The sequence below is a fragment of the Phocoena phocoena genome, chromosome 15, assembly GCF_963924675.1.
Source record: "Phocoena phocoena chromosome 15, mPhoPho1.1, whole genome shotgun sequence".
NCBI lineage: Eukaryota > Metazoa > Chordata > Mammalia > Artiodactyla > Phocoenidae > Phocoena > Phocoena phocoena.
The window spans coordinates 64,195,533-64,217,586 of record NC_089233.1 but is presented as its reverse complement, the minus strand read 5'-3'; the positions used below and the strand labels follow the sequence as shown (position 1 = coordinate 64,217,586).

Sequence of the window (22,054 nt, the reverse complement as noted above, 5' to 3'; positions counted from 1 at the left end):
CAGCACTGGCCTCTGTCTTCCTGGGTGATACATCCCAGGATGCTGGTCACAAGAGCCCTTCCACGCACTCCTGGAATCACAGAGGGGTCGGGAAGCTACAGCCAGGAGCATCTACACAGCCTGCGTGAAAGGGGATTTCAACAGCCTTGTTCACTCTCAGAGTGGGAATTGGGCTGAAGGTCTCTTTCTATCCACAAGTCCCCCTGTCTGAGGATCTCTGCCCTTCTGCTGCTCTGACTGGTGGGGACAGGCCCAGGGAGACAGACTCTGAATAGGACTGAGACCCAGGAGGCCTTGTCTTCCAATGAAACTCAGCCCACCACCTCTCCTTACCGGGACCTTCTCGATCTCTGGACTCTCCAGGGAGGACTCTCCTTGGGAGAGGCACAGGTGCCACCTCCTCCTTGAATTACCATTGTGCTTGATGACTTTCTGCCCCTGGGGCAGATGGATGCTGGTTGGGCAGGGGTGGGAAAGAGGGGGAGCGGGTTTGGGCATGGGTGTGAGGCTCTTAGACTGTTAGATTAAAATGTACATTGATGAGATAAAAAACAAAACCATGCCTAAAACTGTGGCAGATTTCTTATTTACCCCAGGGGACCCAGTGACCCTTCAAAGAATGACTGTCCCAGAGAGGGGAGGCGGGCTGCCCAGAGCAGAATGGGACAGAGAGCACAGGCTGAGCAGGGCCAGTGCTACCTCTAACCCCATTCCTGGTTTTCTTCCAGAGCTCCATCTATTCCACTGAGGCATAGCAACAGAGTTAGGTTTCCTTTTTGACATTCCTTAGTCAAGTTTGTTGCCTCCAAAATGGATCCCTTAAATGGGAGGGAAATTGGGGATTTCATTTCCTCTAAAGTCATCCCCACTTCCTTCACCAGTGTCTGCTCTGTCCCCTCTCATCCCCACATCATACTCACAGAATCAGCTGGTCACCATTTAAAGGGCCCTCCACCTCTCACTGGGGAACGTGGGCTGCCACGATCTCCTCTTCCCCTATTGGAGCATCTCTTTTCTGTCACTGACCACTGTTCCTCACGTGATCTTACCTGTGATCTTATCTTACCTGCTACCCTCCAGTTCGGCACACATTCCACCACTTCACTCCAGCTCTAGAAACAACTGGAGCTCCTCCCCTTTATATTATACCGTATATAAATACATAATTATACATTAGTAACCTCCCCACTGACCTTACTGACCTTAGACGGACCAATGCCAGACACATTCCTGCTTGGGGCTTGGCCCAGACTAAATGCCCACTTCCCTTTCCCACTAGAACCTATGGGGAAGAGCGAGGCATGAGCTCTTGGGAGGGGAATACAGCCTTCTGGTAGGGAAATTTGGGCACCTGAGTCCTTGTTCCAAGGGCTCAGGACCAGGTTCTGCCTGGCTGAAGAAAGGGAGGACCAGCAGAAGAAAGCCTAGGCCTCAGCTTCCCACCCAGGGGGCCTCAAAATTTCCCCCATCTCTCTCCAGCTGGGTCTTCGATTCCCAGGGCTCCTAGCCAAAGCTGTTTCAACAGTAGGAATTCTTGCCCAGCTCTGGACAGATCCTGTGTTTCTTCCCTCTAGGCCTGAAACCTGGGTTGTCAGGACCTGAAGCAAGAGCCCAGGGTGGGGGGCAGCATACCTTCGAGCTACCTCCCTGGCTTGGAGGCCATTCCCTGTCCCTGAGGGGCCAGCCTGAGCCTGGAGCCTAGCCCTCCCTGGCCGAGTTTCGTTGTGTTTGGCTGGGGGCAGGCCCACAAGCTCTGGAAGTAAACAAAGGAGCTGCACGGCAGACAGAGTTCTGGTGTATGTGAGAGGAGAGTGAGCCTGGAAGGGAGGTGCCCGGGGAGGCCAAGCAATGGACTGTGGACACAGGGAGAGCAGTGTAGAAGCAGGGTGGCTGGAGACCGAAGGGCAGAGAGGCAGGGGACCAAGGGGTCACAGGTGGGGCAGGCTCCTACATGCACTGATTTCCTGGGCTGTATGTCCCTGGTTTCTTAGAAAGTCTGACAGATTGGAGCTCTCCCTGCCTTATCCCTATCAGAGAGCTTCAAGGACTCTCAGCCACGGTGCTCTTCCTGCTGAGGTCCAGGCATTGAATTGAATGTTGTGGCTCCAGTTTGATACCCTAGGAGCTTCCTCTCCCACCTCCACCTGTCCTAGAACACTTTTTCGCAAGAGAACCAATCAGACTCTGTACCTGACCCCCTTTCCCACCCAGACCATGGGGAACCAATCAGATTGTTGTGGGTGGGAACAGCCCTTCCATCCTAACCATCTGATCTGTTCAACTGCCTCCTTGGAAAATTATCCCCACCAGGCACCCACCTCCAGTCCCAGTCATAACAGGCTGCATACTTGTACAGGGCATTCTCACACCAAAGGGTTCAAGGCTTATATCGTTCTTTAGAGTTCACAAACACTGTCTCAGCTGTGGTCTCACAGCTCTGCTGGCCTCAAAAGGCAGCCCAGTTTCAAATTTCAAGATTTGTCACTTAGAGTTAGAGGCCTTGGGCAAGTCGTCTAATTCCATGAACCTTGATTTCCTCATCTGTGAAAATAAAAGGGGGGGGAAGGATAAACAATGTACCTATTTCATGAGGCTAACTGTGAGGATATGAAAGACACTCAGCACAGTAGCTGGCACAGAGGTGGCACTCAACAAATGTTAGTTGTTATCATTATTGTGCCTCAAACAGTCTTGTGAAGCAGGCAGGGCAAGGAATGTTACCCTCTGCTCCCCTATTTTTACAGATGAGAAGCTAACAATCCAGAGAGGTAACTGCAGGTCTCCTGCAGGTCTCTGTATTCTTTGTACCATTCTTGCCACTTTTCTGGACCCCCAATTCCACTGACCCCAGTCTTGGCAAGTAGTAGAATTATCTTCCCGGGGCTTGGCGCCCTGGTCTTAAAGTATCTCCTTGGGGACACAGAATATTGTTAGTTCTCAGGGGGAAATAGCTAAGCATATAGTTTAGGGCAGGGAAAATGAGAGGTCCGTAGCAGAGGAAAGAAGTGAGGCCCCCAAAGCTCTGATGCCATCTCTTGGCCTCTTCCACATCCCCATGTCCCAGGGCCACAAGCTGGAGAATCAGCTGTTCTAGGGCTTGGAACACACAACCTTGGGAAGCCTCTGACTTCACAAATAGTTCTTTTGATCTGAATATAATGTGAGGAAGCAGAGTTAAGCAGAATAGTCATATATGCTTAGGAGTCAAGCAGATCTGGGTTCCAGTTCTAGTTCCACGACTTTCCAGCTGAGTGACTTTGAGCAAGTTACTTAACCACTCTAGTTTCTCTAACTGTAAAAGAGGGATAATAATATCAAATTTAATGGACCTGGGATGCAGGAAAGGGGATATTCATTCATTCCATCCATCTTTGATCCATCTATTCATTTATTAACCAGTAAATATTTATTGAGGGTCTTCTATGGCTCAATACTGTTCTGAATGTTGGGGTAATAATAAAAACTACAATGTTTATTGAGGGCTTATTATGTGCCAGGTACTGTGCTTAGCACTTTACATGAAGTCTCTTATCTTGCAATGATCATGCCTTCAAGTTCCATGCATGAATGAAAGAGAAAATAAAGATCCCAAAGGATACTAAGATGGTAAGGTAATAGACTGAATCAAAGGAAATGAAATAAAACAGGGGGGAGAGTCATCAGAATGCATGAAACCAACCATACAAGTACAAGATATGAAGTGTGATTTCACAACTTCAGATGGGAAAGAGATAGTGTTGTAGGTAGCTGTGAACTTAGTAGAATCAACTGAATATAATGTGGGTGCCTAAGTGCAAATACAAGTGTGGGCTTTATTAATAGACATGTACTGTACAAACCCAAAGAGACTGTGGTTCTGCTCTCTTAGCAGGACTTGGGGAGTGTTGGGATGGAGAGAATAAGGGAGAAGCAGAGTCAAGGGTGAATCCTGTGGCTTTTTTGCTTGAGCAACTGGGCGGATGGTGTGCCATTCAACAACAATGAAAACAGAGAACACAGAAGGAGGATAGATTTTTAGAGGAAGATGATGAGGTCAGTTTTGGACACGTCAAGTTTGAAGAACTCTTACAAGATTAGCTTTAACTAAGAAAAATGGCAATTCTTCCATTGAAATGATGTAAAGAAGAAAGGATACATGCAGGCTATACAAGCAGGTTTGTTTGGTGGTGGGAAGTTGAGTTTCCTTCTGATGGCTTCTAATTTATTTTTTCTCTGTGAAGCAGGAGGTGAGGCTATCTGTTCAGAGACAGTAATAAGGGGTCAGAGTCAAGGAACGTGGAACAGGTTCCTGTTATGGGTTGAATTGTGTCCCTCAAAAGGAATATGTTAAAGTCCAACACCCCTGCCCCTAACCTATGAATATAACCTTATCTGGAAAAAGGATCTTCACAGATGTAATCAAGTTAAGATAAGGTCATCAGGGTGGACCCTAATCCAGTATGAGTGGAGTCCTTATAAGATGAGAAGAGACACAGAGACAGGTACAAAAGAAGTCCATGTGCTGACAGAGGCAGAGACTGGAGTTAAAAAAGTCAAGAAACAGCAAGGATTCCTGGCAATGACCAGAAGCTAGGAAGAGACAAGGAAAGATCCTCCTCCCCTAGAGCCTTCAGATAGAGCGTGATCCTTGTCAACACCTTGATTTTGATCAGAATTTTTTTTTTTTTTTTTTTTTTTTTTTTGCGGTACGCAGGCCTCTCACTGCTGTGGCCTCTCCCGTTGCGGAGCACAGGCTCTGGACGCGCAGGCTCAGCGGCCATGGCTCACGGGCCCAGCCGCTCCGCGGCACGTGGGATCTTCCCGGACCGGGGGCACAAACCCGTGTCCCCTGCATCGGTAGGCGGACTCTCAACCACTGTGCCACCAGGGAAGTCCAACACCTTGATTTTGGACTTCTTATCTCCAGAACTGTGAGAAAATACATTTCCATTGTTTTATGCCACCTGGCTTGTTTTTTTTGTTGTTGTTGTTATGGAAGTCCTAGGAATCTAATACAGTTATAAACAGTAGTTTTGGAAAAGGGGGGCAGAGTTGAGCGTAATAAAGGTTGGTATCCATATTTGATGGTACCAATATGTTCCTTGCATGATTTTCTCCAATAGTACTCAATAACCTAGATGCAGGCATGGTGTCTCTCTAGGTGGGGGGGCAGGGATAGAAAGACATTTGAGCAAGGGAGTTATATTGCAAGAGATAAGCAATTACAGTGACAGACTGTATGATCTGAGCTAGATAGAAGGAGAGAGATGAGAGGGTTGACAGACTACTGTGTAAAGAGAAGAGATAAAAGGCCTGGAGGTCTCAATGAGGTAGAAATGACAAGTGTGCTAGGAATGAATGGACACTTAAAGAGTAGGATGGTGAGGGAATTCCCTGGCTGTCCAGTGGTTAGGGCTCCATGCTTCCACTGCAGGGGGCACAGGTTCGATCTCTGGTCGGGGAAATAAGATCCTGCAAGCCGCATGGTGTGGCCAAAAAAAAAAAAAGGACGGTGAGAACCCAGAATGGCATAAATTAAAATTTTCATAATTAAAACAATTCTGGTGATGAGGTTCGGGAATTGGCCATGGGAATGGGCGGCTGGACACCTCATAGAAATGGAATCATACTCGTAGTGTATGTAGCCTTCTGCGATTGACTTCTTTCACTTAGCATAATGTTTTAAAGGGTCAGCCATATTGGAGTGTATCAGTAGTTCATTCCTTGTTATTGCTGAGAAATAATCTATTTTCTGGATATATCACATTTTATTTATCCATTTCATCAGTTGAAGGATATTTAGGTTGTTTTTGGCTATTATGAATAATGTTATGATGAACAACCATATACAATTTTTTGTGTGGGCATATGTTTTAATTTCTCTTAAATATATACCTAGGAATGGAATCACTGGGCCATATGGTAACTTTATGTTTATCATTTTTAGGAACAACCAGACTGTTTTCCAAACATCACATACATCAATGTATGAGGGATCCAGTTTTTCCACATCCTTGTCAGCACTTTGTATTACATGTCTGCTTGATTATAGCCATCTAGTGGGCATGTGAAGTGGTATCTCATTGTGTGTATGTGTGTGTGTGTGTTTGTGTTTCCCTAATGACTAATAATGTTGATCATCTTTTCATTAGCTTCTTGACCATTTGTATATCTTCTTTGAGAGACGTCTATTCAAATCCTTTGCCCATTTTTTTTTTTTTTTTTTTTTGTGGTACGCGGGCCTCTCACTGTTGTGGCCTCTCCCGCTGCGGAGCAACAGGCTCCGGACGCGCAGGCTCAGCGGCCATGGCTCACGGGCACAGCCGCTCCGCCGCATGTGGGATCTTCCCGGACCGGGGCACGAACCCGTGTCCCCTGCATCGGCAGGCGGACTCTCAACCACTGCACCACCAGGGAAGCCCTCCTTTGCCCATTTTTGACTGGGTGTTTTTTTTTTAATTACTGAGTTGTAGACTTCTTTGGATATTCTGCATACAAGTCCCTTATCAGATATGTGATTTACAAATATTTTCTCCCATTCTATACCTTTTCGCTTTCTTGATGGTATCTTTTGCAACATAAAAGTTTAAATTTTTATGTAGTCCAATTTATCTATTTTTTTCTTTTGTTATTTGTACTTTCGATGTTTTATCTAAGAAGGCTTTGCCTAAAAGAAGGTCACAAAGATTTACTCTTATGTTTTCTTCTAAGAGCTTTATAGTTTAGCTCTTATATTTGGATCTGTGATCCATTTTGAGTTAATTGTCCATATGGTGTGAAATAGGAGTCCAACTTCATTCTTTTGCATTGTCTTTTAAAATTTTTGTGAATATGTATTATACCTCCACAGCTGTAATATGCCTGAGGGCAAGGACCAAGTTCTACTTCTTTGTATTTTCCATAAAACCAATGAGTAAACTTTTTTTTTCAGAATAAGGTTTTGAGAGTGATATGGATATTTTTCTTTCAATTTTATTTTATTTTATTATTATTATTTTTTCAGCCGCACTGCGCTGCTTGCAAGATCTTAGTTCACTGACCAGGGATCAAACCCGGGCCCCTGGCAGTGGAAGCTCAGAGTCCTAACCATTGGACTACCAGGGAATTCCCTTTTCTTTCAATTTTAAAGGTAATTATATAGATACAGTACAAACTCCAAACAACGCAAAAGGATATATAGTGAAAAAAATATGTCTCCTTTCCAGACCTAACCTCCTAGTCTCCCAGCCCTCTTCTTCAGAATCAACCATCATAACTACTATTACCAGTTTCTTGTGTTTCCTTCCAGTGATTTTCTACAGCTACACTAGCACATACTTAGGATAGGATCCAAAGTCTTTACCATGGCCAACAAGCTCCCCCATGATCTGGCCTCTAGGGCCAGGTTGTCAACCTCATTTCTTACCATACTCTTCCTTATTCATTTGGCTCTAGGCCGTGATAACCTCCTTTCTCTTCCTTGGAAACACCAAGCATTCTCTCATGTTGGGACCTTTGCACTTGTGTTCTCTCTGCCCAGCATGCTCTTTTCCAAGATATTTACATGGGTCACTCTCTCATTTCATTCACATTTCTTTTTTTTTTTGGCTGCGCCACACAGCTTGCAGGATCTTAGTTCCCCAACCAGGGATTGAACCCAGACCCCCGGCAGTGAAAGCACCGAGTCCTAACCACTGGACTGCCAGGGAATGCCCTTGAAACTTTTTCTTGACAATATCATCACCATCTTTGCACTGATGACATCTATTCCATGGCCTGGAAAAACAATCCTTTATTGACTCCAACTATCAGCTCTCTCCCCTGCTAATCCCAAGTTAGCTAATGATTTTGAAAAAAAATCACACAGAAATAGATTGATGCCATTAAAATTTTTGCTCTTAAGTGTATAAGAATATTCATGGAAACATTGGTCATAAGAACAACAACAAAAAGAAACAAACTATATGCCATATATATCATATGATAGAACAGCTGTTAAAAGGAAATGAACTGGATCTATGTAGAGTAACATATATAGAATTTTAAAAAGAAACTAGTAAAAAGAAGGAAGCAGCAAAATAAAACAAAACTATGCTGTCAATTAAGTTAAAAAAAAAAGGGAAAAAACGAAAACCCACACCAACCAGAAAGACATATTTTCTAAGGGAACATGTATATGTATATGAAAGCATTAAAAAAGATCTGAAAGGAAATTCAATTTTAGAGAGGGTGGAAGGTTGGGATTCAAGGTGATGGTAAAAAGGGACTTTAGCTTTATCTGTAACATGCTAATTTTTAGAAAATACAGTGTAATCATAAATCACTTTTTAATTTAAAATTAAGTAATAAATTAAAATTTATAAAGTGGAGAGTTACCAGCTTCAACTAGATTCTCCATATTTCACTGGCCCCTTTTTCTTTCATTCTCTGTTAAACTTTAAACTTTCTCCTTCTTCTAAACTATAATCTCATACCATCTGCCTTACTCTGAGTAGAAAAACTTTCCTGCCAAGTTAACAGAGAAAATAGAAGCCATCAGAAAGGAAATTAAATATCAGTCTTTTCTCTTGTCCCCAACATCTTAGTTCATCATCTCTTGTGTGAATTATTTACTTGGTCTTAAATTTGCACAGTTTTTTTTTATCACATTTGCTTCTTGAATCTGATTAACAAGAATATTACTCTTATTCCCCCCCCCTTTTTATAGATAGGTAGTGTTTTTTTTTTAAATTAATTAATTTATTTATTTATTTTTGGCTGCATTGGGTCTTCATTGCTGCCCGCGGGCTTTCTCCAGTTGCAGCGAGCGGGGGCTACTCTTGGTTGTGGTGCGCGGGCTTCTTGTTGCGGTGGCTTGTCTTGTTGCGGAGCACGGGCTCTAGGTGCACGGGCTTCAGTAGTTGCGGCACGCAGGCTCAGTAGTTGTGGCTTGCGGGTTCTAGAGCACAGGCTCAGTAGCTGTAGGAAGGGAAGTGCCCCCCCCCCTTTTTAAAATAATTAATTTATTTATATTTGGCTGCATTGGGTCTTTGTTGCTGTGCACGGGCTTTCTCTAGTTGGCGGCGAGTGGGGACTACGCTTCGTTGTGGTGCGCGGGCTTCTCATTGCAGTGGCTTCTCTTGTTGCTGAGCATGGTCTCTAGGCGCGCAGGCTTCAGTAGTTGTGGCTCACAGGCTCTAGAGCGCAGGCTCAGTAGTTGTGGCGCACGGGTTTAGTTGCTCCGCGGCATGTGGGATCTTCCAGGACCAGGGATTAAACCCGTATCCCCTGCATTGGCAGGCGGATTCTTAACCACTGCGCCACCAGGGAAGCCGGGAAATCCCCCCTTTTAATATGTGATGCAACTTGTCCTAACTTATGTGTGGGAGCGCTACACCACTGTTTCCAATACCAAACACATAAGCTGTCCACTTGAGTGCAAAGCATCTAAAGGGTAGTTTCTAAAGTGTAGTTTCCTTCTCATGTTATTATTTTTTTTAATTTGGTTGCGCTGGGTCTTAGTTGATGCAGGCGGGCTCCTTAGTTGTGGCATGTGAACTCTTAGTTGCGGCATGCATGTGGGATCTAGTTCCCTGACCAGGGATCGAACCTGGGCCCCCTGCATTGGGAGGGCAGGGTCCTATCCACTGTGCCACCAGGGAAGTCCCCGCATGTTATTCTCTAATTTAGCTCTTTGTTGTTCCCTTCATAGCACTTACCACAATTTTTAACTATTTTATTTTTTTCATCGGCTTACTAGACTTTTGTGACACAGCACCTCCAGCCTCTACCCCCCCACTCCCAGGTCTATGAGCTCCAGGAAGCCAGTATCCACACCTGTCTTGTGGATAGTGATCATTCACTGCACATAGTGACCATTCAGTGGGTCTATGTTGACTGAATGAAAGAGAAGGGAGTCCTTCAGCACCCTGCCCTTCTGCTCCCAGTCACCCCAGGAGCACTGACACCTTCTCTCCTCTACTGTTCTTGGGATACAATGAATGCAAGAGGTGTTCTAGCCAAGGCCATTCTCTCCCAACCTCCTGTGGAAACTCTTTGCGTCCTTGATTCTTTCTTCTGTATCTTCATCTTTATAATAATTTCCTATCAATACTCAAAGATGCTCCCAATCACAACCAACCAACCAGAAGCCCCTAAAGTTCCTTCTTCGGGTCTCAGGTCAGCATGTGATCACCCTCTTCCCCTGAATTTCAGGACTCAGCCATGCCCTTTGTTCTTCCTCCTACTCTTTCTCAGGCTCGTTTTAGAGAATCTTTTTTTTTTCTTTCAGTAATTGGCTGGGTTGGGTCTTCATTGCTGCGCGCGGGTTTTCTCTAGTTGCGGCGAGCAGGGTCTGCTCTTCATTGAGGTGCATGGGCTTTGCATTGCAGTGGATTCTCTTGTTGTGGAGCACGGGCTCTAGGAGCGTGGGCTCAGTAGTTATGGCTTGCAGGCTCAGTAGTTGTGGCGCACGGGCTTAGTTGCTCCGTGGCGTGTAGGATCTTCCAGGACCAGGACTCGAACTTGCGTCCCCTGCATTGGCAGGCGGGTTCTTAATCACTGCACCACCAGGGAAGTCCCTTAGGGAGTTCTGAAGTGCTAGGATTCTCCCAGGATTCTGTTCTTTTCAACCATCGGTGAAAAGGGGGGAATCCTTGTGGGGACAGAGTCTGGGAAAGAGGGACTCCGACAAGGTGGTGCTGAAGACTGAGGCTGGGTGAGGTGGGTTAATGAAAGAGCTATGAAGAGCCCGAGGCAGAGGTCAAAGAGGACAGGTGTTGTGATGACTTGAGCCTCTGTGACGTGTCTGGCGGAGACTAGGGAGAGCGGGAGGCGCGCGCGCGTCCCGACCGTCCGGCCGCGTCCCAGGCCCTGCCTCCTCGCGCACAGCAGTGAAAGCGCGCGCTCGTGTGCGCAGCGACCTCTGTGCGCCTGCGCCGCCGTTGCCGGGTGTCCGCCGGCGAAAAGACGACCTAGGGGAGGGGTGGTGGCAGCGGGGACTCCGGAAGCCCACCTTTCACCCGGAAATGGTTGTCGAGAAACATGGCGTTGCTGGTGCGAGTCCTTGTGAGTGAAGGAGTAATTTTGTGGTGTCGCCCACCGGGCCTCTGGGTTGGAGTCGGAGAGGGAGGGGCGGGAGCAACTGGACGGAAGTGCAGGAGCGGAGCCTGTGCGGTAGCGAGGCTGCGCGGCCGCATCTCTTCGGGGAAACTGAGGCAGTTTCCCACCTCCCCCAACCCTCGGTTTGGCCGTGGCTTCCCCCTCTTTGGAGAAGGCGTGAGACTGACGTCAGATATAAATTTGACGAAGCTTGCTTTTCCTTGGTCACCACCTGTGACTCCTTCCCCTCAGGGAGGGAGGCAGCGCATGGGGCACTGATTGTAGTTTCGGGAGACCCGGGTTCTAGTTCCTGTTCTGTCACTAACGCTTAGGGTGACCTTGGGCAAGTCACTTTTGGGCTTCAGAGTTCCCATGGGCAAAGCGAGGACGTAAATCTGCAAGTCTTTGGGATTCTGAGGTTCTTTGGGTTTGTTTCAGAGATCAGTAGATCAATTATTAACTCTATAGTTAAGTGGAATACTCTTATATGCTATTAGAGTGAAAGCTGCACGAGAACTGGGGTCATATCTGTCGTTTTCACTCTGCCTAGCACAGTGTCTGGCACATCATAGGTGTTCAGTAAAGATTTGTTGAAGGAATGAAATAAGTGATGAAGAACTACTCGACTAATTAACACCCATATGGGAAGCTGCTGCACCTCTTGTGATTCAGTCCTGAACTTCTAGCCGACTCTGACTTATAGAAATTAAAGAGAACAAGAGTTAGGAGGATACAGAGCTTGGCTCCTAATCATGGAGGGATAGTAGAGTTTATAATTTTATCAAGTCTTTAAAAAACTGGGTCAAGGAGATTGTTTTTCATAGCAGACGCTGTGTATTCCTGCCTCTAGCTTTCTTTTGAGTTCTGATATTAGAAATATTTGTGTCTAATCTTTTTATATGTGGCATACACGGCCTGTGATTTTACTTCTTGTATTCCTTGTCAGCCTAGCAAAGTGAAGTGCCCTCTGTTGTTGCATAGTAAAAGTTTTTTTGAAGAGTAGCTCCTGTAACCTACAGAAAGTAACTTGGTGAAGTAATTGTTGATGCCAGGGCAGGAACTGATTCAGATCTGAGGGCTGCTGAGGAAATGGCAACTAGGATGTCCTAAGTGGTTTTTTTTTGGCCATGGTGCTCGGCTTGTGGGATCTTAGTTCCCTGACCAGGAATCGAACCCAGGCCCCTGGCAGTGGAAGCGCAGAGTCCTAACCACTGGACCACCAGGGAATTCCCTCCTAAGTGTTTTGTTTTTTTAAAAAATATTTATTTATTTTTATTATTATTTTTTTGGCTGTGTTGGGTCTTAGTTGCGGTGTGCAGGCTTCTCTCTAGTTGTGGCTCGCATACTCAGTAGCTGCGGTGCATGGGCTTAGTTGCCCTGCTGCGTGTGGGATCTTAGTTCCTTGACCAGGAATTGAACCTGTGTCCCCTGCATTGGAAGGTGAATTCTTAACCACTGGACCACCAGGGAAGTCCCCGTCCTAGATGTATTTTTTTTAATTAATTAATTTATTTTTGGCTGCGTTGGGTCTTTGTTGCTGCGTGCGGGCTTTCTCTAGTTGTGAGCAGGGGCTACTCTTCATTGTGATGCACAGGCTTGTCACTACAGTGGCTTCTCTTGTTGCTGAGCATAGGCGCTCGCGCTTCAGTAGTTGTGGCATGTGGGCTCAGTAGTTGTGGCTCATGGGCTCTAGAGCACAGGCTCTGTAGTTGTGGTGCACAGGCTTAGTTGCTCTGCGGCCTGTGGGATCTTCCCAGACCAGGGATCGAACCCATGTCCCCTGCATTGGCAGGCAGATTCTTAACCACTGTGCTACCAGGGAAGTCCCATCCTAGGTGTTTTTAAGGTAGATACTTTGTGGGGGAAAGGTGAGAATTTTATTGGGCTGTAGATCCGAAATGAATACCTTGACTTGTCTTGGAAGTTAGTGGCTTCCCCAGCTGAGCATGCTGCTGAGCATGTGGATGGTTACAGGATCTTTTCTTCTTGGTTGGTAGCATCCAGTGAAACCACCTTTCTAACTGCCTTCTATTAGTTGAATCTTTTTCTACCCCCCATTTATCCCTTTCTATTCATCTTTTTAGGTAGAAAGCAAGATTAGGTAAGGAAAGTCACTTTCACTTTATACGGTATACTGTAATTCTTTGAAGTCTTCTTATCATATGTTGTAATGTGTGACAAAGCAACAGAAACTCCCTTAGGACTAGAGAGTTACAGTAAACATGAAAGTAGCAGATATTTATTGATCACCTATGCTGAAGAGGCATTAGGGTTAGGCGCTGTGAGGAATTCACAAATACAGGAAAATGCACCTGTCTAGGTGTCGGAAGAACCTTGTTTGAAAGCTTGGCCCCATTACTTACTATGGGTATAGCCTTGAGCAAATCACCTAACTTCTCTGAGCCTCAGATTTTCTTAAGGGTAAGTTTGATAGGGTTGATCAGAGAATCAGTTGATACAAATGACATTTTAAATGCTTGTTTTCCCTTCCTTTTAATTCAGCGACTATTTTGAGTGTTCACTGCATTCTAGCAACTCTCCAAGGGACTGAGGATGAAAAACATAGAACTTATTCTCATGTTTATAATCTGATAGCAGAGACAGAAAAGAAAACTACTGATAACAATTCTTGAAATGCTGTGATAGAAGTCTTAACTAGGTGCTGTGGTAGCAGAGTAGAAAGGCACCTAACCCAGTCTGAGGACAAGCATTTAGATACTTAAACTAAAGGAGGGAGCATTAGATGGGGAATAGGGGAAAGGAAATAGAGGAGAAGCATTAGCTTATGCTACTATGCTAGACAACAAAGGCGCTCTAAGTAAATCTCTCTGGCTGGACTCAGGGGCACTTGTGGGGAAATGGCAGTAGAGGAGACATTGCCTTGCATGTCATAGTTAGGAGTTGGAGATTTATCTTGAGTCAGAGGGCAGCCACTGAAGTATTTTAAATGAAGGGAAGATTTATTTTTAAAGGTTTTTTTGATGCATTTACTCTTGTTATTTTTCTTATTTAAATTTTTTAAATTGAGGAATAATTGACGTACAGCAAATCACACTTATTTAATTGTATAATTTGATAAGTTTTGACACAGGTATACACCCGAAAAGTCATAATCATAATAAAAATAACGAACATATCCGTCACTCCCCAAAATTTCTTTGCGCCCTTTTGCAATCCTTGTATTGCTCTCCCTGCTTCCAGCCACCATTGATCAGGGGAACACTTTGTTCCTTCTCTCATTTTTAAATTGAAATTAAAAATTTTTAATTTGAAAGTATAAAAAAGTAAAAAAAAAAAGTCCAATCCACATAGTAAACAAAAAACATAGATTTTTGTTTTAATAGATCCCTGTAACAAGGGTGGATGTAACAGATGGGTCAGTCAGAGAGGGCTGAGATTAGAGTCCCCAAGGCCAGTCAGAAACTAAAGTAATCCTGGAAGAAGTGATGAAGGCCTGTACTAAGTGGGAGATGGACAGTGTGATTAAAGAAGAAGGGATGGTTGCAAGAGGTATTGAGGAGATTGTCTACAGAGCTTGATGAGAGATTAGATGTTAAGGATGAGGAAGAGGGAAGACTCTAACAGCTTGTCCCAGGTCAGCCTAGGATGACTGAGTTAATAGCAGTGTTCTTCACTGAGAAAATCTAGCTGGAGTTTTTGGGGTTTTTCTGTTTGTTTGGTGTTTTTTTGTTGTTGTTGGCTTTTGTTTTTGCAGCTGGATATTTGGTGTTTAGGAGAGGGAGCTGAAATATAAGTTGTAGTTGAAACAAAAATGTTGACATTTCTCGAGCAATAATATTGATAGGGAACATTTATAGGGCACTTACCATGTGGTAAGCACTCTTAAATACTTTATATGTGTGAACTTGCTAAATCCTTACGACAGCCCTTTGAAAAGGTAGGCACTATTATTCCCCCATTTTGCAGACAAGAAAATTGAACCACCGAGAAGTAGGATTCCTGAAACATTCTCATTAGTCTCCCCTTACTTTTTCCTCTTTCTGTCTTTTTGACCAGTTTTTACCCTTCTCCAAGGATGGGTTTGGGAAGGAGGAGTAAACTGAAACACTGCTATTGCCGAGTAGATCTAGCAGAGGAACTGGACATTTGAGCAGTGCGCTGGGGCTTTTTTATGGTTTTATGAGCTGTTTTGACATTGGTAATAATTTTTACTTTTCTTTGATAGTAGTATAAATTGCAGAAAGCCACACTGGATTTTAAAAAAAATTGTAGTAGAATACGCATAACATAATTTACCATTTCAACCAATTTTAAGTGTACAGTCCAGTGGTATTAAGTACATTCACATTGTTGTGCTGCCATCACCACCATCATCCAAAGAACTCTTTTCATCTTCAAAAACTGAAACTCTGTACCTATTAAAAGATAAATCCCTATGCCCCACTCTACCCAGCCCTGGGCAACCACCATTCCTTCTGTCTTTATGATTTTGACTACTCTAGGTACCTCATATAAGTGGAATCATACAGTGTTTGTTCTTTTGTATCTGGCTTATTTCACTTAACATAATGTCCTGAAAGTTCATCCATGTTGTAGCATGACAGAATTTCCTTTTTTTAAGGCTGAATAATATTCTGTTGTATGCATATACTACATTTCATTTATCCATTCATCTGTTGATGGGTACTTTGGTTGCTTCCACCTTTTGGCTATTGCCAAATAGTGCTGCCATGAACATGGGTGTACAAATATTTGTTCTAGTCCCTGTTGTTACTTCTTTTGGGTATGTGCTCAGAAGTAGAATTGTTGGATCATATTGTAATTCTATGTTTAATTTTTTGAGCAATCACCATTCTGTTTTCCATAGCAGCTGCACCATTTTACATTTCTACCAGCCAAGCACAAGGGTTTCAATTTCTCCACATCTTCTCCAACACTTTTCTTTCTTTCTTTTTTTTTTTATAGTGGCCATCCGAATGGGTGTGAGAGGATAATCTCATTGTAGTTTTTTTTTTAAGATTTTTTTTGATGTGGACCATTTTTAAAGTCTTTTTAAAAATTTAATTAATTTTTGGCTGCATTGGGTCTACGTTGCTGCGCACAGGCTTTTCTCTAGTTGCAGCAAGCAGGGGCTACTCTTTGTTGCAGTGTGTGGGCTTCTCATTGTGGTGGTTTCTCTTGTTGCAGAGCATGGGCTCTAGGCATGTGGGCTTCAGTAGTTGTGGCATGTGGGCTCAGTAGTTGTGGCACATGGGCTTAGTTGCTCTGTGGCATGTGGGATGTGGGAGCTTCCCAGACCAGGGATCGAACCCATGTTCCCTGCATTGGCAGGCGGATTCTCAACCACTGCGCCCCCAGGGAAGTCCCATCTGCAAGTATTTTTTCACATATTTTTTCTGTTCCTTATTTCTCTCTTCTCCGTCTGAGACTTCCATTATACATATGTTGGTATGTTTGATGGTGTAGATACGTTTGCTGGTAGGTCTCTGAGACTCCATTAAATTGTCTTCATTTTTTTTTTTTCTTTCTGTTCATTGGGCTGGATAATCTCAATTGATCTATCTTCAAGGTCACTGATTCTTTCTTTTGCTCAAATCTGCTGTTAAACTTCTCTAGTGAAATGTGAATTTTATTTATTGTTCTTTTCTTTTTAAAAAAATTAAAAAAAAAATTTATTTATTTATTTGCTTGCACCAGGTTTTAGTTGTGGCAGATGGGCTCCTTAGTTGCAGCTCACAGGCTCCTTAGTTGTGGCTTGCCTGCTCCTTAGTTGTGGCCTGCGGGCTCCTCATTTGTGGCATGTGTACTCTTACTTGCAGCATGCATGTGGGATCTAGTTCTCTGACCAAGGATCAAACCCAGGCCCCCTGCATTGGGAGTGCAGAGTCCTATCCACTGCACCACCAGAGAAGTCCCTTATTGTTCTTTTCAACTCCAGAATTTTTGTTTGGCTTTTTGTAAAATTTCTTTCTTTATTGATATTGTTTATTTGGTGAGATACCATTCTCATACTTTGCTTTAGTTCTTTAGTCATGGTTTCCTTTAGATCTTAAAATTTTTAAATAGCTGGTTCAAAGTCTTTGTCTGGTTTGTCTAATGTCTGGGCTTCCTCAGGGACAGTTTCTACTGATTTTTAAATTTTCCCTTGTATTGACCATGCTTTTCTTGTTGTTTTACATGTTTCACAAGTTTTTGTTGAAAACTAAACATTTTAAATAATATAATGTGGCACCTCTGGAAATCAGGACTTTCTTTTCCCAAAGTTTGTTGTTATTTTTCTGTTGAGTGACTTTTCTGAATTAATTCTGTAAAGTCTGTATTCTTTGTCATGTGGTCTCTGCCCAGTTAGCTTAGTGGTCAAGTAATGATTGGATGGAGATTTCCTTAAATGCCTGGAACCAATGAGTCTCTTAGTATTTGTTGAGGGGCTCTGTGTGCATTTTGGAGCATGGCTTCATCCTTCTGCCAGTCATTTGACAGTTCTGCCTTAACCTTCACTTCCTGCTTGTGAAGCACCTCAAGGTCAACCAGAGATGAGAGCTTAGAGCAGTCTCAGGTCTTTCCTGTTCTGGGCATGTGCACAAACCTGTGCATCTGCATGGCCTTCAAGTTCCCAGGAATATGTCAGAGCTTTTCAAGGTCCCTATGCATGTCTCATTCCTCTGATTTTCCTTTTAAACTTTTTGATTAGCCTATTGTTTTCCCCAAGTATTAGCCACTGCCTCAGGCAGCCACAAAGTTAAACAATTGCCTCTATTTGTTTTCCACTAACGCTCCTGGGGAAAATGGTTATCATACTGGAGGAGTTTCAAGACAGATGGAGTCTTCCAAGGAACCGCTACACAGATCAAATAATTCCAGACCTTTGTGAATAAGGTTTGAGGAGCTTCAACCCCATTCAGGAGTCAACTTTTCTCCAGAGAAGACTAGTTCCTTTCAGTGAATACTACTATTTAGAAACCAAGTTTGGATGCTACGTGTTGTCATTGCAACTGGGGTGTCATTGCTTCCAGGCCCTATCAGTACAGGAGTAGGAAGTATATGTATGTGTATACATATACATAAACACACATATGTTGATTTCTTTATCTCTGTATATTAAAAACTTACACCAGTTACTCTAAATCCACCCCAATAGCACAGGGTTTATTCTGTCCTTTTGCCTTTTCATATTTGTTAACTCCTTTCTCTGATAGAAACCTGATCCCTCATCCTTAATATATTTACTGATTTGCTCAAATCCTTCCTGTATTTGTGAATTCACATACTTGCTAAACTTTATTTGTAACCTGAATCAATACTTGTGGTGCTTTTGCAGTCATTTGTGGACATGTGCGGAGGGGTGAAAAATTTGAACTGCAACATGCATATTCCTGGCTGAGGTGATACTCTGACTTCTTGTTTTAGCTATTATGCTGTAAACAAGTATCCTTCTCATGGTCAATTTAGTGTCATGTTTTTTGCATTTTTGTGCTTTTGTTGGTGATTTCCCTGTTTAAAATGGCCCCCAGGTGTAGTGCTGAAGTGCTGTCTAGTGCTGCTAAGTGCAAAAAGGCTGTGATGTTTCTTGTGGAGAAAATTTGTGTGTTATAGATGAGTTTTGTTCAGGAGCAAGTTAGTGCTATTGGCTCTGAGTTCAGTGTTAATGAATCAACAACATATTAAATAAGGTGTCTTTAAACAGAAACACACAAAACAAGTTCATGTATTGTTTGGTTGATGAAAATATTGTGACCAGAGGCTTGCAGAAACCTAACCCTGTATTTTTCCCCTAGGAGCAATCGTTCAGTGTTTGCTAACTTAGTGTTTGTGGTCACTTTGTAAAACATAACTATGGGGAATAGGAGAATTGACTACCTGTAAAGCCTTTTCCAGCTCATGGGTGAGCAAAGGAAAATACTATGTATCTTAAAAACCACATGAAGAAAGAGTCTGGTCAGTGGACTGATTAAAGTGTAGTCACAAAAAGAGCTGATCTGTGAGAATATTTTCAAATACGATGTAAAATCACCTGCAAATCACAATATGCACAGGAAATACAAACATAAAACTTATCTTTAAAATTTTGGTTGAAGTGTTGATGAGGCAAAAGGACAATAAAACCAGTTCCCACTGAGTAATGGTGTTTATACTATCCTAAGTTAAAGCAATGTTTTTTGTTTTGTTTTGTTTTGTTTTGCGGTAAGCGGGCCTCTCACTGTTGTGGCCTTTCCCGTTGTGGAGCACAGGCTCCGGACGCGCAGGCTCAGCGGCCATGGCTCATGGGCCTAGCCGTACTGCGGCATGTGGGATCTTCCCAGACCGGGGCATGAACCCATGTCCCCTGCATCGGCAGGCGGACTCTCAACCACTGCGCCACCAGGGAAGCCCTAAAGCAATGATTTTAACCACTGGATTTTTTTCTGAACTTGGGAGAACTGAGGTTTGCTAATTGTTATAGACCTAATGTATTAGTACCTATAAGAGGATGCTAAGTACTTCCACAGATTTACTGATATATATTTATAAATGAAGTATTGGGAGAGGTGGAAAGGAAAAAGGACTTAGTAGAATCAGTAGAACCAGAACCTGGAGTCTAGGTTGAAGCAAATGAGCTCATGCTTTGGGTAGGAGAGAAGAAGAGAGTCCCAGAGGAACTCCAAGGGGATTAGCTTGTGTGGAGAGGAGCAGTAATTCTCAAACCAGAGAGTATGAGTCAGGTTTTGGAACTGCTGAGTGGAGAATGCAAGGCAGAGTATGTAAGTATATTGATGGGTCGGAGTCCAGTTGGTAAAGATCAGGTGTTTAAGTTTGACTACAGAGACACTTGGAGGCACTGCAAGCTTTTGAGAAAGGGAATTCCAGGTTCAAAGCAATATTTTAAGAAAATGGTTCTTGCTGCTGTGACAGTTTGCTGGGGAAAGAGGAGTTTACTTAACATAATTCACTAACAGTTGTTAATAGCAATAGTGAAGCCTTTGTGTGTGTGTTTTACTGTTATTGAAGTGCTTTTACAGGTGGTCCTTGGGATGCTCCTGTGAGGTAGCTTTTATTATTCCCACTTTTAGGTAAGGGAAAATGGAGGTCCAGAGTTTTGAGTAACTAGTTCAGGGTCACACAGCTATTTAATGGTAGGCTTGCGATTCAGATACCCTTTCTGCTACACCTCAGTTTCAATTAAGGATTTCGACAAAGAATTATTGTTGTAGGATTGGAGAAGGAAAGAAAACAGCAGCTGATTACTACTTTCTTCTAATAAGAAGTGATTTAAAGTATTGGCATGAGACCAAGTAGAGTCAAATGTTACAGAGAAAATTTTTGACATTGGAAAAAATAGGATGAAATTCTTCAGAAAATCTTCCAAAAGTTTGCATTGTTCCTACTTGTAATGTCCTCTTACCTTACCCCCACCCCCCACCCCCACTCCGCTTTGGGCCTGAATCTGCTGAAGTTTCATCTTAGCACGTATTTACATTTTTAGGAAAGGAACATCTGACATGGAATGATCTGGTAAATGTGTCAGCTGTTAGTAAACAAGAAGCCAGTAATTGTATCTCATTTGAAAACAATCCCAACAGGTCAAACCTCAGCTGAAATAAAATCCTATTTTTAAGCTTTACTTTTAATTTGAAACATAAGTTGCTGTGAGTAGCCTATTAGAAACAGTTACACAACTTTAGAAAGCATCTCTAGGTTTAAAATTCTAATACCTTTCTCCCCCTTACCCCTGGCCCTTCCTGCCTAGTCATGAGGAAATGGAGATTCAGATTCAACTTAATATTTATTGAGTTGGACATACTGCAAAGGACATTTTTTTCCCTTAAAATCCTGAGAGGTAGGGATTTTTATTTATTTTATGGAAGAGGCAACAAAGGCTCATAGCTCACTGATAGGGGAGCCAAGAGTCAAATCAGTACTTTCTGATTCCAAGTACAGGACTCTTCCCATAGTATTATGCTGTATTTTAATTGGTTCAAGACTAGGTCATAGAGTGGTAGAGCTAGACTTTGGGGATATTTCCTCTACCCTTTCATCCCATAAATGAGCATGGATCCAGGAGTTGGGCTTTCTGGATTCAAATCTTAACCCCGCTATTTATTAACCATGTGACCTTGGGAAGTTACTTATCCATACTTCCATTTCTTTATCCATATACGTGGGATAATAACAAAATACCTAAGTCATTGGGTGGTGATTATGAGGTTTAAATGAGTTCATATATGTAAAGTACCTGAAAAATACCTGGCACATAGTAAGTGCTTATAAGTATTACTAATATTTGTTAAGAGGAAACTGAGTATCATAAAGGTGTAATTACTTCTAAAGATTATATTAAAGTAGCTGAGTTTAAACTAGGATCCGGATCTTTGACTCCTACTATTGTAGTTGATGGTTGGCAAAGTGTTTTCAGACAGTTTGGTATATCCAGTCCTCATTATGGCTCTATAAAGTCTACAGGCCAAGTGAAAGAAACCCTTCGATCTCCCAAAGTTGGTTTCTAGAATAGAGATTTCCAGTGCTGTGTACGTGGATGCCATTTATACAGTGGGTTGTATTTCAGCTTCATAAAGTAAAGCAGGCTTCTCATTTAGCAAGGTAGAGCTTCTCCTTTCTCCAGCCTAACCTTTCACTTTAGTCCAGAGACCTTTTTGAGGTCAATTAATGCCAGAGAGAAAAATTGGACCTCAGTCATAGCTCTAACAGCCACTTAATCTCCCTTTGTCTTGGAAATCAAATTGCCCAAGTGTGTTTTCCCACCCTAAAAATTTCAGCCCGTGGGGCTTCCCTGGTGGCGCAGTGGTTGAGAGTCCGCCTGCCGATGCAGGGGACACGGGTTCGTGCCCCGGTCTGGGAAGATCCCACATGCCGCAGAGTGGCTGGGCCCGTGAGCCATGGCCGCTGAGCCTGTGCGTCTGGAGCCTGTGCTCCGCAATGGGAGAGGCCACAACAGTGAGAGGCCCGCATACCGCAAAAAAAATAAAAAATAAAAATAAAAATTTCAGCCTTAGTTTCTTCATCCTTTTGGGGTTAATGGTAATCCTGGCACTGCTCACTGTAAAGGGATTTTATGAAGAGC

At 43.2% G+C, this 22,054-nt stretch overlaps 1 protein-coding gene across 1 annotated transcript in view; it reads left to right on the top strand.

Moving 5' to 3' along the window:
- The first annotated feature begins 10,759 nt into the window (after positions 1-10,759).
- UQCC1 (ubiquinol-cytochrome c reductase complex assembly factor 1) overlaps positions 10,760-22,054 on the top strand; it is a 90,082-nt gene continuing 78,787 nt past the window's right edge. Inside the window, exon 1 of the mRNA XM_065892404.1 lies at positions 10,760-11,004. Within this exon, the coding sequence (XP_065748476.1) occupies positions 10,981-11,004 (24 nt within the window). The 5' untranslated portion in view covers positions 10,760-10,980. The remainder of the gene's footprint in view (positions 11,005-22,054) is intronic.